Below are 17,819 nucleotides of genomic sequence, written 5' to 3'. Positions count from 1 at the left end.
GGTGAAAAACCGAAAGCATTTCCTCCAACATCAGGAACAATACAAGGATGTCCACTCTCACCACTATTATTCAACAGTTTTTGAAGTCCTAGCCACGGCAATCGGAGAAGAAAAAGAAAAGGAATACAAATTGGAAAAGAAGAAGTAAAACTGTCACTGTTTGCAGATGACATGATACTATACACAGAGAATCCTAAAGATACCACCAGAAAACTACTAGAGCTAGTCAATGAATTTGGTAAAGTTGCAGGATACAAAATTAATGCACAGAAATCTCTTGCATTCCTATACACTAATGATGAAAAATCTGGGGCTTCCCTGGTGGCGCAGTGGTTGAGAGTCTGCCTGCCAATGCAGGGGACACGGGTTCGAGCCCTGGTCTGGGAAGATCCCACATGCCGCGGAGCAACTAGGCCCGTGAGCCACAACTACTGAGCCTGCGCGTCTGGAGCCTGGGCTCCGCAACAAGAGAGGCCGCGATAGTGAGAGGCCCGCGCACCGCGATGAAGAGTGGCCCCCGCTTGCCACAACTAGAGAAAGCCCTAGCACAGAAACGAAGACCCAACACAGCCATAAATAAAATAAAAAATTAATTAAAAAAGAATAAATGTCGTTAAAAAAAAAAAAAAATCTGAAAGAGAAATTATGGAAACACTCCCATTTACCACTGCAACAAAAAGAATAAAATACCTAGGAATAAACCTACCTAGGGAGACAAAAGACCTGTATGCAGAAAACTATAAGACACTGATGAAAGAAATTAAAGATGATACCAACAGATGGAGAGATATACCATGTTCTTGGATTGGAAGAATCAATATTGTGAAAATGACTATACTACCCAAAGCAATCTACAGATTCAATGCAATCCCTATCAAATTACCAATGGCATGTTTACAGAACTAGAACAGAAAATCTGAAAATTTGTATGGAGACATGAAAGACCCCGAATAGCCAAAGCAGTCTTGAGGGGAAAAAACAGAGCTGGAGGAATCAGACTCCCTGACTTCAGACTGTAGTACAAAGCTATAGTAATCAAGACAATATGGTACTGGCACATAAACAGAAATATAGATCAATGGAACAAGACAGAAAGCCCAGAGATAAACCCACACACCTATGGTCAACTAATCTATGACAAAGAAGGCAAGGATATACAATGGAGAAAAGACAGTCTCTTCAATAAGCGGTGCTGGGAAAACTGGACAGCTACATGTAAAAGAAAGAAATTAGAACACTCCCTAACACCATACACAAAAATGAACTCAAAATGGATTCGAGACCTAAATGTAAGACCGGACACTATAAAACTCTTAGAGGAAAACATAGGCATCACTCTATGACATAAATCACAGCAAGATCCTTTTTCACCTACCTCCTAGAGTAAGGAAAATAAAAACAAAAATAAACAAATGGGACCTAATGAAACTTAAAAGCTTTTGCACACCAAAGGAAACCATAAACAAGACAAAAAGACAACACTCAGAATGGGAGAAAATATTTGCAAACGAATCAATGGACAAAGGATTAATCTCCAAAATATATAAACAGCTCATGCAGCTCAATATTAAAAAAACAAACAACCCAATCCAAAAATGGGCAGAAGACCTAAATAGACATTTCTCCAAAGACATACAGATGGCCAAGAAGCACATGAAAAGCTGCTCAACATCACTAATTATTAGAGAAATGCAAATCAAAACTACAATGAGGTATCACCTCATACCAGTTAGAATGGGCATCATCAGAAAATCTACAAACAACAAATGCTGGAGAGGGTGTGGAGAAAAGGGAACCCTCTTGCACTGTTGGTGGGAATGTAAATTGATACAGCCACTATGGAGAACAGTATGGAGGTTCCTTAAAAAATTAAAAATAGAATTACCATATGAGACAGCAATCCCACTACTGGGCAATATACCCAGAGAAAACCATAATTCAGAAAGACACATGCACCCCCAATGTTCATTGCAGCACTATTTACAACAGCCAGGTCATGGAAGCAACCTAAATGCCCATCAACAGATGAATGGATAAAGAAGATGTGGTACATATATACAATGGAATATTACTCAGCCACAAAAAGGAACGAAATTGGGACATCTGTAGAGACGAGGATGGATCTAGAGACTGTCATACAGAGTGAAATAAATCAGAAAAACGAATATCATATATTAATACGTATATGTGGAACCTAGAAAAATGGTACAGATGAACTGGTTTGCAAGGCAAATAGAGATACTGATATAGAGAACAAACGTATGGACAGCAAGGGGGGAAAGTGGCGGGGGGGGCTGGTGGTGGTGGTGGTGGTGGGATGAATTGGGAGATTGGGATTGACATATATATACTAATACGTATAAAACAGATAACTAATTAAGAACTTTCTATATAAAAAATTGAATAAAATTCAAAAATTAAAACAAACAAACATAATAGTTCCCTGTGAGATTCTACCATGCAGCCAAAAAAGCTATGACCCAAATTTTTTCATCTGGTCACTTCTATCTACATTAAAGCCTCCCAAAATTTTATCTCTTGCTTGACCTGAGCTCCAGATTCTGATATACAACTGTTTACTTGAACCATCCACTTGGCTATCTAATAGACATTTCAAATTTAACAAAGCCACAACAGAAGTCTTACTTCTCCCTTCACCCCTCCTTTCTGCAGGCCTTCCTTACTACTAGGTGTAGGCAGACTCACTATCTCCTTTTGCCTGTATTACTGCACTAGCCTTATCCTTACTCTTGTCATTCCAACCCCCAACCCCCATCACCACCTGCCACAGGGATCTGCCAGAGTGATCTTCTTAAAACATAAAAACCTCCAATGTTTTCATATTAAAAAAAAAAAATCCAAGTTCCTAACCATGGCTTTTATTATCCCTGCCTACTTCCAATCTCATATTCTGACTCCACCCATTCACTAAATCCCAACCACCTTTGCTCATTACTTGTCCTCCAGATGTCAGTAAGACAGGCTCCTCAATGTTCAGATCTGAACTTCTTTTTCACCTCGTTATAAGGAGATTATTTCCTAACCACCCTACCTAAAATAACAACCAACCTCCATGGTTTTCCATATTCCCTACTATTCCATAACCCTAACTTTATTTTCTTCAAACACTAGTCATGTAAAATTACTGTGTTTGCTTATTTGTCTTCGTCCACTAAAACACAAAATTTATGAGAGTGGGGACTTTTTCTCTTTTACTGTTGCAAAGAACCTAAAAAACATTACCTGGAAAACTGTAGTATAGACTCAAATATTTGTGGACTGAATGAATGATGACTGACTTCCCTAATCTAAGTTGCCAGCAAGATGATGGTACTGTTCATCAGAGGAGAATTTATGAGATTTATGAAGTGTCACATGTCAAGTACCCTCACATAAAATAAAGTTGGATACAAAGTCTGTCCCCAAGAACCACTAAAATGACAAAGTAGTGTAAAGACCAGCTTTAATAAAGTTATTCTAATTAAAAATAATATGGAACTATAGAACAATGTATCAAAGAAGGCATACTAATGAAAACCACACATTAATTATGTGATTTCCATTCTGTTGTATCCATCAAGAATTCTAATTTGCATTATTACTATTACATTATGAGGTAAATTTGGTTAATCATAAATTAAATATACTATTTCAGAAAATAAAGAGAAATGTATTTAAAAACAGACGCCAAGCAGCCATTTGTTGAAGATGCATCTGATGAGTTAAACTAGTTGACCTCTCTAAGATTCCATGGTTTAAATAACAGAGATACATAATACTGTTATTATAAATTCCAATGTTACTATATATACCATATAATAATGATACTACTGTTGAATATTATACCTAAGATATCTGAGACCTCTAGAAGTATCATTGTCAAGGGATTACTCATGGATCTGTGAACACTAATTTTCCATAGGATACTAAGAAAATAACAAGTGTGATCAACAACATACATTAAAATGATTTATTTTAAAAGGCACATAGTGTACTCTAGATATTTTCTAGGCATAGGAATTATAATTTGAAATTCCCAACTTCTTGCACAAATTGTTGAATTGCATCAGATGACTTGTAAATCAATACAAACTGAGTTCAAAAACTATGGTTCAAAGTTTCTAAATTATTTTACTCAAAAAAGAGTCTAGTAAGAACTTACATGTACTAAAACTCACCACTAAACAAACTTAATGGCAAACAAATGGAGAAAATATCTGTGGTGTGTGACAAAAGACTAATGCCCTTAACATAAAGATGTCTTTTAAAAATGTCTTACAAATCAGTAGTGAGGGAAAAACAGGCAAAAAACATGAAAGGGTAATGACCAAACACAAATAGACAATAAACATGCAAAAATGTTCAAGTTCCCCAATAATAAATGAATGTATTAGATTCTATTTTTACCACCCCAAAACTCTGCCATTTGACAAAATGATATCCCATCCCAGTACAAAAAACCGTATCCTCGCATACAATGGGGGTGAAAGAGCATTTCTGCAGTATATATAAAAGCCTTAAATTCTTCTGCATAAGGAAATAATCAGAAGTGTGAGCAAAGATTTCTATATAACAGGAAAAAAATGAAAAATAACCTAAACACCTAACAAGAGAGGACTAGTTAAATCATGAAATATCCGCACCAAAATACTTAGTAATGAAACTAAATAATCATGTTGTGGAAAACTAATGATCTGGGAAATGCACACAATATATTATTTGGAAAAAAAAAGTTATAAAGTTGTGTATATGACCCCAATTTTAAAGTGACCCCGAAGTGTAAAGACACAGTATGCAATATGCACAGAAAAAAGACCAGAAGATTATACAGGCAATTTACCAACTTTATTGGTTGTAGGATTACTAATTTTTTTTTCTTTTCAGGACTGCCCTGAATTTCTACATCTGATATTAGTCTTTTTCTTTGCTATACTTCTTCTCCTTTCCTATTTTCTGTTGGATTGATAATTTTCTACCTCCTGCCCCAGTTTAGAAGTTAAAAATTGCCATTTTTGGAATAGACAGAACACAGAGGGTCTCCAGGGCAGTAAAAATACTCTTACAATACCATAATGATGCATATGTTATTATACATTTGCCCAAACTCAAAGAATGTACAACACCAAGAGCGAACCATTATGTAAACTATGGACTTTGTGTAACTATGATGTATTAATGTAGGTTCATCAGTTTTAACAAATGTATCACTATGGTGAAAGACGTCATGGTGGGGGAGGCTATGCATGTTTAGGGGCAGAAGGTAGATGGAAAATCTCTGTACCTTCTCTTTAATGTTGGTGTGAACCCAAAACTGCTCTAAAAAAAACAGTCTTAATTTAAATATATATATATATAAAATCGCACTTCTGTTCCCTTAATTACTTTTATCCAAATTATAAATTGATGTAAAATGGCTAAAACTATTTTCTATAAAGCTGATCCTCCTAAAAATGACAAGAACCTCTACCCAGGAACCAATCCCCACGAGTCCCACACCGCTATTTCTTTTTTAAGCTTAGTATTCCATTTCTTAACAATATAAATATTAATTTCTAAGAATAATGAATACCATGTATTAAAATACAACTGATAAAAAAATGAGTTCACAATGATACACCAAAGGAAAAAAAAAAGAGAGAGAGAGAGAACCTCTGATGACAGCTAAGACACCAACTCATTCTGAAAACAGATAAATAAAAGGAATGGATTTAATAGCTTATCCTGCCTTTCTTGTACAAACTGTGCTTCGGGGGTAACCAAATAGCTAACAAGGGAGGGATCTTTTCAGAAAAAAATCACAGCTTAACACAAAAGGACTGAGAAAATTAGAAAAATCACCATTTTGCAAATCTTAATGAAATAATGAATCCAAGTGACAACAATGAAAAGCTGCTAAAACCATTATTTGAAAAGCTGAGACTTGGAGGCACATGAACCAATAAAAGACAAAGTGCTTGTTTGAATCCTAACTTGATCAATTCTAAAAAGATATTTTTTAATCATTTGGGGAAAACCAAACATTACAAGGTTATTAAATAATATTAAAGGATAACTATAAATTTAGGGTACTGTAAATAATGGTACTATGGTTATGTTTCTTAAAATCCTTATTCATTAGCGCAGTTTTCAAACTTTTTGATATCAGAATCACTGTTTTAAAAATTACTGAGGACTTCAAAGAGTTTTTGTTTACGTGAGTAACACCTATTTGCCAGAGAACAAGGGTAAAGGAGAATGGCTGACTATGAAGTGGCATATGGGAATGGAGAGAAGTGGTAAAGTGTTACTATATCTTAATTATGGTGGTGATTATACAACTGTGTTCAGTTACTGAAAGTGCAGAATTGTGCACTAAAATTTTAGAAGGAATTTTACTGTATGTAAACTATGTTGTTAAAAAAAATAGGAAAAAATCCATTTTTAAAAAATTTGAAGATTTCAATGGGCCTCTGCTTATATAAGTATATCAATATTTTCCATACTAGGAATCAAAACTGGGAACATTTTAGAAGTTGATTTATTAATTTTAAAGTAACAAACTCATAAATGTTAACATAAGTAACATCTTATGAAAAATATGTATTTTTAAAAATAGAATAGTTTGACACTTTTGCAGATATCTTTAATATCTGGCTTCTTAGGAAATAGCTAGATCATACTAGGTAAAATAAGTCACACAAAGACAAATATATGCTATCACTGATACAAATTAACTTATTTACAAAACAGAAATATACTCACAGACACAGAAAACAAACTTATGGTTACAAAATGGGAAAGGAGAGGGAAGGAATAAATTAGGAGTTCGGGATTAACATATACACACTACTCTATATAAAACAGATAACAAGGACCTACTGTATAGCACAGGGAACTATATTCAATATCTTATAATAACCTATAATGGAAAAAAATCTGAAATAAATATATACATATATATACCTTTACTGCTTTGCTGTACACCTGAAACTAACACAACATTGTAAATCAATAATACTTCAATTAAAAAAAACCCCAAAAAACAGCTAGATCTTTATATCAGCTTCTGTGTTCAATCTGCTGTTATCACATATCATATAGCCTCTGAAAAACTCCACTGTACACCACTTGTGAGGCAAAAATGAAATAAGCAAATAGCATCTTGGTATTATTATGAAAATAACTTGGACCTCACAGACCCCTATGAAAAGGGTCTGGGACTCCTAGACCACACCGTGCAAATCACTCCATTAGTATTATTGGGTAAAGTTATACACTCTCTGGAATTTACTTTAAAATACTCCAGCAAGAGTAAAATTTTAAACAGTGGGAACAGAGGAAAGAAGAACGGCAGAATGTTGATAACTGGTGAAGCTGCGAGGTGGTTACCTTAAGGTTCATCATACATTTATCTGCTTTGGTGTATCTCTGAAATTTTCTGTAACTTAAAGTTCCTACTGTTTCATGGTCAGTTAAATTATTAATTTTTTACCCACTGTAATCACTACTATGTCCTCATTTCCTCTGGATCCATTTTTCTACTTAACACTTCAGTAGTTAGTTTCATAAGGGTCTTTGAATAATAAACTTTCAGTCCTTGATTATTTTAAATATCTTCATTATAGTCTAACTCTTAAGTAGGATTTTTAACTGCATACAGAATTCTTGCCTGCTGGTTATTTTCTCTCAGTGCTATAAAGATACTACTACATGATCTCCTGGTATGTGTGTGTGGCTGATGAGAAGTTTGTAGGTCTGTAATTTCTTTGTTAGCAATCGACTTTTCTGTTAAAATTTAAGATTATCTTTCTCCAAAATTTTAGTTTAAGACAGGGGTGGACTTATTTTTGTTTATCTTTCTTAATACTTGAAGCAAAATTTTCATTTGTAAACTATATATCTCCAACACAAGAAAATTCTCAGCCATTATCTCATCCAATACTGCTTCTCTTGCCATTCACTCTATTCTCTTTTTCTGAAAATCTTAGGTTGGTGACTCAATCTTTCAAGTCTCTACTTGTTCATTATCTCTAAACTATATTCTGAGTAAATTTCTAAGTATATTACTATTCACTCATTTTTTTCTATGTCCAGCCTAAAGGTTCTCCTGTTTGTCCCGCCAAATTTTTCTATTTCATCTAGACAATGCTATCAAGACATACCACTACCAGTAAAAAAGAAAAAGCACTGTAAATTAAACACTGACATGCCACGGTCGGTAAGATATACTCAGATCTCAGAAATGTTAAAATGTTAAACAATGCGTGTCTTAGAATCAATGAAATATGCTTCTCCTTTCTAAGATTTCTGGTTGTTTCTCTTACACATCTACCTTTTTTGTTTCACAACTTCTCTTCTAAAGGTGCTACAGCTTCCTTTTATCTCATGGACAGGTATAAATATACTGATTTTAAAGTCTTTCACAGATTTTTAAATTATCTTTCTTTAATCGGACATGAATTCATCTCTTGATTGTTGATTTTACTGGCTATCTTTCATAGATTTTCCCTTCATCATGTATTTTGGAATTTTGGTTTTCAGGCTTATATTGAGTATAATTTTTCTCTCTGCATTATACCTCCATGCCTGGCATTTTTCCAAGTGTTTACACCAAGACTCTCTGGCCCTAGTGCAGACCTAGGTCTTTTATTGGCTTCAGAGGTAATACTGGAGATGTCATAAATCTAGACACCAAGTTAACAGCTCAATGGTTCAGACTGGTTCAGAATCTGATCACAAGACTGTTGATGTCCTCCTATTTCCCCATGTCCTCTTCTCATTTCTGTAAGTGTACAGCCTCATTTAAGCTGTACCTTAGAGTAACAGACAGCAATGAACTTTTTTTTTTTTTAAGCTCCAGGCCCTGGTTTTAGGCAGTGAATTTGACTCTCAGCTCTTTCTCATGTGGCGTCTTTTTAACTATATTAATAGATAATTAAATAGAATATAATTCCTGACCTAAATACTTAACAGGTATGGTCACCCTACCAAAAAAAGTAACTAAAAATTAAGCAGGATAAAAAAACTGTACAAGCAGTATAGTTATGACAATATTTTAAAATGTGTATGACACCAAGTTTTAAATATACCCAATCTTAAAGGATAAGCCAAAATCGGATAGAGAACTAAAATTTGAGAAACTGGGTAAGTCTTGGCTTGAATTTGGGAGAAATTATCTGACTCGAAAAGATGTTAGAAAGATCGCCTAGCTTCAAATACACAGCAAATGGTAGATAGAGTAAAAATTAAATTTCAAAAACAGCATGCACTTCTCAGTGGGCAAGGAAAAGAAATAAAGGGAGTGAGTGGGGTTGCAGCTTGGGGCCCAATGAGCTCTATGTTCCAAGGAAGATGGGGGTTTGGTTTCTAAGGGATAAGAGGCACTAAACATACCCCTCACGAGGAGAGGCCCTGAATCAGATTCACTTCTTAAAACAGGTTGGAATAGAGGTCATTTTTGTGAAAGGGGAGCTTAGAAAAAAGGTCAAAGAAATTGCAGAGTCTTGGTAAAAAAAAAAACGGTGTGGTCTCATTTATTTGGGAAATGTGTTACATTGTTTCCATACTCACCAAAAAGCAAAATGCAAACCAATGGTGTCAAAATTTTAAGCAGTTCATCTGTGCATACTATGCTCTAACACTGATAAAGTTTTTTTTACTGATTTTTCATGTAAGAAAACACATCCTAAAATAATTTCTTCCTTCTTGCCAATTAAAAAGACAGTACACCAAGGGATAGTTTTCCTATTACCAAATTACCCCAATTACAACTTCCTGGTTTTTATTTCTAAATATGCTATGTACTATGCAGCATTTTTATTCTGATTCTCTTTAACTTTTATTTTCTCAAGTTCTTTCCCCATTCCTTTAAAATTGGGGAAAAAATTCAAATTTAGTGGCCTTCTGGAGTGCTTATTTTACCCTTCCTTGCCAACACACAATAAACTAAATTATCATTCTAAAAATTCGATTTTGTATTTAATTCAAACACTGTTGCTATTTTGATAGTATTTTGGAAATAAATTATTGTACTGAGCACTTAGTGCTTTATATCAATCTAATTTCATGACCAATATAAATCCACAAAATCACAAATAAATTCTCTAGAGATGTTTTTCTAACATGTATAGATCTCCATAACTTTAACTGTGTGGAAGCTCTAAAAACTGGTTTCTAAAAGCTATCTTCTATGTCTTCAGAAGTCTGTCATTCTACCAGTATTCTCAAACTTTTCGGTCTCAGGACTCCTTCTAAACTCTTAAATATTACTGAGGTCCCCAAAAAGTTTTTGTTAATGTAGGGTATTTATTTTGATATTTACTGTATTAGGAATTAGAAGATAAATTTTTAATGTTTTAATTCATTTGAAAACAATAAATCCATTAAATGTTAACACAAATTAAGATTTTATGAAAAACAACTATTTTCCAAAAACATACATAAAAGTTTAATGAGGAGAGAGGTCATGTTTCACATTTTTGCAAATCTCTTTAATATCTAGGTTAAAAGAAGACAACTGGAGTTTCATATTTGCTTTTGCAGTGTGTTGTGCAATACGTGGTTTGGGCTGAAGCATATGAAGAATATCTAGTTTCACAAAGATATGTGGCTGGAAAAAGAAGTAATCTGATAGTCTTTCAGCCAATTGTGGTTATTCTTCTTGGATACTATACCAAATCTGACAAGTGCTAAATTTCTTAAAGGTCAGTTGTAATGCAGAATCTGAAACTATACTGGTAAACTTTCCACATGCTTATTGTTGGTCTATCTTGAACTCTGAACGGATGGATCTTTTACCCATGCAGGATTTTGTAACATGAGTTGGTCATCTGAAAACTACTGGTTCACTGAGTTATCATAAAGATCTTCCAAATGATGGCATATTTCATTATAATACAGTATCCCAAAAAATCCTATTTATGAATATTAATATCACTGTCCATTTCATCAGAAACATATGTAATTATTAACAAGTTACCAAGTTCATAGTAGTAGATTCAAGTTTTCCAAAATTCTAATTTTCACTGGAAAGCCCAAATTTTATCATTGGTAGCAAACAGACAAGTTTTTTTCCTTTAAGGGACAGGCTCACTTAATTCATTATATTTTTGAGAAAGTATCTGTCACTTAAGTACATGAGTCTCTCAATAACCATAGTTTGTCAGTCTTTCAAGTAAAACGTGTTTCCGAAAAATAGCATCTAGTTCAGCTTGCAACTCACACAATTGCTCAACTGAAAACAATATATATTTTTTCAAAGATAATCATCTTATTTTGGTATGTAGCAGAAGTACTTTATTAAAGTATATTTACCATTTTGTCACAAAGAATATTACAAAGACATGCAGCAGGAACTACAAATCAGAAACACAATGAGATACCACTTCACACCCATTCTTAGTATATCTAAAATCAAAAAGGAGGACAATGATAAATGTTGGTGGGGATGTAGAAAAACCGGAACCCTTTTGCTGGTGAGAATGTAAAATGGTACAGTCACTTTGGAAAAACAGTTCGGCAGTTCCTCAAAATGTTAAACATACAACCCAGCAATTCCACTGCTAAGTATATACCCAAAAGAAACAAAAACATGTCCACACCAAAAAACTGTACACGAATGTTCATAGCAGCATTATTCTTAATAGCTAAAAAACGGAAATGCTGTCCATCAATGCATAAATGAATAAAATGTGGTATATCCATACAATGGAATATTATTCAACCACAAAAAAGAACAAAGTATGGTTAAAGGCTACAAGACAGATGAACCCTAAAAATATTATGGTAAATGAAAAGTCAGACACAGAGAGCCACATACTGTATGATTCTACTGATAAGATATAACAGGCAAATCTAAAGAGACAGAAAGTAGATTACTGGTTGCTGGGGGCTCAAGATATAATAGGCAAATCTAAAGAGACAGAAAGTAGAATTAGTGGTTGCTGGGGGCTCAGGGGACGGGGCAGGGAACGTGGAGTGACTGCTAATGGGTATGGGGTTTGGGGGAGGTGCTGAAAATGCTCTAAAATTAGAGTGATGATGGGTGCACCAGTCTGCCTATATTAAAGACCACTAAATTGTATACTTTAAAGGGTGCGTTTTATAGTATGTGAATTATATTCCAATAAAGCTATTATTTTAAAAAGGACATGCAGCATTCAAGGGTCAAGGTTTAGTAAAAATAACTCTTTTGACTTGTTCATCAAGGTCATTGTTCAGTGAAGCTGGCTAGCATTTTTCTTTAACTGCAAGTGGATGGTCATAAAGAATACAACTTCCAGCACAGTTTAGCATCACAGCTTTGATTTGTGCTAAGACACAGCAGTTTTAGCCACCATCGGTGAAAATGTCTATACAAGAACAAAGGCAAATAAATTGTACTATTATTATGAAAAGTAGTTTGATATCAAGGACCTCTGAGGGGGTCTCAGGGATCCTCAGAGATCCACAGGCCACACTTTGAGAATGCTGCTCTAAACCATAGCTTCAGAAGGCTCAAATACAATTAAAGGCTTTCTAAGTACAGACAATTCCTAGTTTCTAAGTATATATCACAAATTTCTCAAAAGAAAAAAGATAATACCATTACTTCAAAAAATTAAATCCAAGTGTCCCAATTTAAGAGTTTAGAATCACTGACTCAGTGGAAGGTTATATAACAGCACAATCTCCACAAAAACCCAAATAATGAAGTAAAAGAGTAAAAGTAAGAATTTAGTGTACAACAAAACATTCAATAAAACACTATCTAAATAAATAACATCACTAAGGTAATGATGATACTATCTTTTAAAAGAGATTTATATATTTTTATTATTAAGTAATTATGTATTACTTAATTCTTACACAACAAAGAGTAGACTTCCAAAATTTCTACCCATACTATCAATAATAACATATCTAACACAGCTAGGTTTAAGGATTACTTCACACTTGTAAGAATAAACTATCACAGAACTGAAGAATTTCAGGTCTAGAAGGTACCCTAGATATAGTTACCTAGTCCAACAGCCACATTTTACATGCTGAGAAAACTGAGTTTGCAAGAGAAAAAGTAACTTAGCCAAAACCACACAGCTAGCTAATGGGTGAGACAGCATAAACAGTACCTACTCCCAGTACCATGTTTTCACTATACCAACCTGATTGCCCAACCAAATAAAATGCATAAAACATTTAATTTACATCACACCAAGAACAGCCAAGACACCTTACATGCGAAATAAAAATTTTGTGATGCTTTAGAGTACCAATCAGACATGAAAAAATGTATAAAACTAAGTGACGAAAAACAACAAATGTAATTGGCGTAACAGAGAAATGAATCCTTGACTTCAAAAACTACAATCTTTCAATGAAGAACAATTTGGAACACATTTTGGTGTTGACTTTTCACACAGACACAGGGAAATGTATCATCACCTTTAAAGATAGCCAGATGCTGATAAACACCTCACTGAACTTATCTACAGCATGACATGACTTGGAAAACTCACCTGCAGGACTGTCAGCATTCTCTCCGGGGTGTAGTTGTATACCAGTAGAATCTATAGAGTTTACTGTAACTGTCTGTAGATTTGGCAACTGACCAGTGCTTAGACTAACTGGAGTTGAAGTCAAGGCTCCACCTGCTGCAACTTGACCAAGCGTGAGTGTCTGCACAGGCGTCAAAGTTATTTGTTGGGCAGCAGTATTCTGTATTTGCAAATTCTGCAAGTTCTGAACCCCTTGTACTTGAAATGTTTGCCAAGTTATCTGTCCAGAAGGGGTCACTGTCTGTGCCTGAATTAAAAAGGTTCCAGGATTCAGCTGCAACTGAAGATTTTGCAAAGCCTGCTGTGATATATTCTGACCACTGGCTTGCACACCATGGATTGTCTGTGGTGTAATACCTTGCACAATTTGGGCTTGACTGGTTGGCTGCTGAGACTCTTGAAGTTGTAGATGTTGTACAACAGGCTGTGCTGTAGAAACCTGAATATTCTGAGCCTGTGTCTCTTCAGAAACAGGCGACTGGATATAATTTCCCTGAAGATCTGAAGAATGGACTTGCCCACTAGTAGTAGTCAAGCTATTTGTATTTTGTTGTAATATACCTGTACTGTCTATAGTAACAGGCAACTGTGATGAAGAGGATGTTGGCACAAATAAATCTGTATCAGTATTAGTTTCATTAATATCAGGAGAAACCCGCTCACCAGTCCTTTCTGAATTGTCTGAACTATCCATAGCTTGTCCTGTGTTTATCAAATGTCCATCAGCATTAATGCCTGCGGTCATTGTCTGAGAACTGCCCGAGAGTCCCAAAGAATCTAGATCGACACTATTGATTGGTACAAAGGTAATATTTCCTGGAAGACCAAGAGGCACATTAGCAACTACTTGGGTTTGGCCAGGAAAAGATGAACCACCAATTGCAACTCCCTGAACCTGGACTTGACCAGTCTGTGGTATGAGATTCTGGATATTAGCAGGAGGTGTTCCAGAGGCAAGCAAGGTTTGATTAGAGCCAGGAATGATCTGAATTTGACCACTTTCTTGATTTATACCCCCATTATCTGAAGAACCTGTGAAACCAATCTGAACCTGCTGACCATCTGATGACTGAATCTGTGGTATTACTTGATACTGAACATTGGACACTGTACCATTTGATGAATCTGATCCTGGTGCAACTGAAAATATTTGCTGATTCTGCAAATTCTGAAGGGGAAGGACATACTGCCCACTGGAAGTAGCAGCACTTGGAATCTGTACTAGATTACCAGCTTCATCTTTTATAGTTGTAGGTGTGGCTGACAAAACCTCCCATCGGTTTGGTGCTCCTCCTAACTGTGCAGAAGCCAAATCACCTGTCTGGATAAAGAAAACAAAAAATGTTATGTGATATGTATTTGTGGTACGTTTAATCCAATCCTCAAAAAACTCTAAAAACTGATATAAACCCTACCACCTGAAAATAAAAGTTCTCTTAGTAACACAACACAGCTCAAATACAGAAGTACTATATAAACTACAATAATCATCATTTCCAATTTTGTTAGCTATTGCAAAGATAACCCATGCTATTTGAGCAGGAAAAAAGTTCAATCAGAATGTTCTTTGTTTTATGACTACCAACTGATTTTCTAATCCCTCACCTATGATCTACAGTTAAAAATAAATAAAAGTAGAAGTAGCTAGAGAAAAGATTATGGACAGCTCAAACCAAACATACCTCACTGAACAGAGTTCAAAAGGTATAAAACTCACTAAAAACATACTACTAAATCAGGTGCATTACATTTGCGTACAAAAAAGAAATATCAGAGCAGTGTCATCAGTTCCCTGAGTTAGAAAAAGTTAGCTATCAACCTTAAATCAAACAATTAAAGCTACTCTTTCATGGCATGTATTAAGGTACTCCAGAGTAAACTCAGGGTGAGGGCGATTCCTTTAGTGAGTCATCAAATTCTTTACTTTTCCCATAACTACTAAAAAAAATATGAGACCTTAAAAAATTTTAATGAGGAAAAGTTATTGCCCTGTGACCACCACTGCAAAGTCAGCCCACCTGAAAGGTTTTTCTAGAATCTGAAAGTTGGAGGATATAGACTGTTGCTTTACCATTTCTACCTAAGTTTGCAGTAGAATGCTAGACATATACATTTTGTATTCTGTGACCTGCTAGAATCTCAGGTATCATCTCCATATTTTATGGATTAGACAAGACTAGAAAAATACCAATGGAGGAAAGTAGAAAGCAATAAAACCCAACAAATCAATGTCAAAGGGTAAATTTTTTAAGGAATAATAACAGTAACATGTAACATTTGAACCGTTCTTCTATATGCCAAGAACCACTTTTATATGCCAAGAACCATGATAGGGATTTATAAGATTATATCACCTGTTGCTTACAACTATCCTATGAGGTATTATTATGACTATCCCCATATCACAGATGACAAAATTGAGAGACAAAATCACACAGCTATCAAATGGCCAAAACAGGATTTAAAACTAAGCCAGTCTAACTCCAGAAGCCAGGCTCTTAAATACTATACCATGCTTGTCTCCCACTAAGACCAGAGGTAAAGACATGGGGAATGAGACCCTATATGAATTAATCACTATCAAAATAATGCCATCCCTAACCCATTTCCTTCTAGATCTGTGTATGATTTCCTATAACTCCACACACCACTAGACAGTGAGAACATGAGCATATCTAGCCCAGAATTCTCAACCTAGGATCCATGCCTGGGATTCAAGGGATCTTTAAATCCTCTAAAATAGCATACCAACTTTTTGATAGAGGGCCTAGGTGTGGGGGCGGGGGGGCGGTGGGCAATGGTATCTAGAGTTTCTTCATATTCTCAAAGGGGGTCTGTGACCATAAAAAAAAGGTTAAGACAAATACTGTTCTCTCAACGTAAATCATCCCACAAAATTTAATACAAATATTGTAAAACCAGATGAACCTAAAAATTTCTTAAGGAGACTCACTACCTAATTTTCATGTACACACACAGTTGAAGAGTATATATTTCAATAAATGAACCACAGTGTAATGACTTCATTCAAGACACCTGAGCCTATCTGACAAGATGAAATAAGGATGAGTAAGCCCATGAGATATACAAGCTCATCTTCAAGTGGTTCACAATCTATCCAAGCAGACATACACACACAAGCTACTACTATGTGAATAGTGGTGTACACTAGGCATATGATCAAAACACTTCGGGGGAACATAGAAAAATGAAGAAAAAAAAAAAGATTTCACATAAGAGTTTTTTAAGTAATTGTGGATAAAATTTAAGATTTCACTGTGGGTGGTTAGGAAGCAGAAGTACAGTCATTAACAAGGTATAGAAATAAAGTCACAGACTTTTAAGAGACTCTAAAAAAATAATGTGTAGTTTGGAGTTCAAGAGAGGATCCAAAGAACATTCATACTCATAGAAAAGAGTAATGGGGAAAAGAACTAGACATTTTTATCAGGGCCTGCAGTAAATGGTTTCACAGGTCCTACTAAGGAGTTTGGACTTTATCCTACAGATAGTGAATGAAAGCTATAAAAGGTTTTGAGGCAAGTGAGTGGCGCAATCAGATCTGTGGCTTTATAAAGATAAACTAAGACCTAGTGAAGGAGACTGAAAGGCTGAAAACAATAAAGGCAGAGAAACCGTAGGACCCAGTACAAATGTCCAGGACTGAACTAAAATAGTGATCTATCTTTTAAACACAAACATTTAAACTTATCAAACTTAAATTGTTAAAATGAAGCACCAGACTTTAAAAGTAGCCTACATTCTTCAAATTCTACCTGGTATAAAAATTACAAGCTTAAGTCATCTTTCCCTATATTAGAGGGAACATGACAATTCATGTTTCACTTCAGTCTCTTGGCATTTTAAATAAACTAAAGATATTTAAATCTATCCTTTATACTGAAATCTAAACTAAAGTGTAGTGCTTCAAATCCCATTCTTATCTTCTGAAGGTTATTGTTCACCTTTGGAGAATCAACCTTGAATTTTTTCTAACCAGCATTAAATATACAATTCTTCAACTTATATCAAAGAATATAGTATCTTACATACAAATTAATTTTACAATGCAGTCATCCGTAGGTATCCCCAGGGGATTGGTTCCAGGACCCTGCAGATACCAAAATCCCCCATGCTCAATTCCCTTACATAAAATGTATACTACACGCAGACCTCCAAGGATGCAGAACCCACAGATATAAAGAGACAACTGTACTGGCATTTTGTCTCTTCATCATCCTTAAAATAAAAAGTCAAATTTATGGCATCTGAGTATTTTTTTTAAACAAAATCTTAATAAGAGCA

At 34.9% G+C, this 17,819-nt stretch overlaps 1 protein-coding gene across 5 annotated transcripts in view; it reads right to left on the bottom strand.

Annotated features, from left to right (window-relative positions):
• The window catches only part of SP3 (Sp3 transcription factor), a 104,306-nt gene that overhangs the window by 37,035 nt on the left and 49,452 nt on the right, over positions 1-17,819 (bottom strand). For all 5 annotated transcript variants that reach the window (XM_082397705.1, XM_082397706.1, XM_082397707.1 and 2 more), the window contains one exon: positions 13,476-14,835. In XM_082397705.1, the coding sequence (XP_082253831.1) occupies positions 13,476-14,835 (1,360 nt within the window). The remainder of the gene's footprint in view (positions 1-13,475; positions 14,836-17,819) is intronic.

The sequence above is a fragment of the Balaenoptera borealis genome (genome assembly GCF_965194805.1).
Source record: "Balaenoptera borealis genome assembly, chromosome: 6".
Classification (NCBI taxonomy): domain Eukaryota; kingdom Metazoa; phylum Chordata; class Mammalia; order Artiodactyla; family Balaenopteridae; genus Balaenoptera; species Balaenoptera borealis.
Note: the sequence above shows the minus strand (reverse complement) of the source record. Positions and strands in the feature narration are given on the sequence as shown.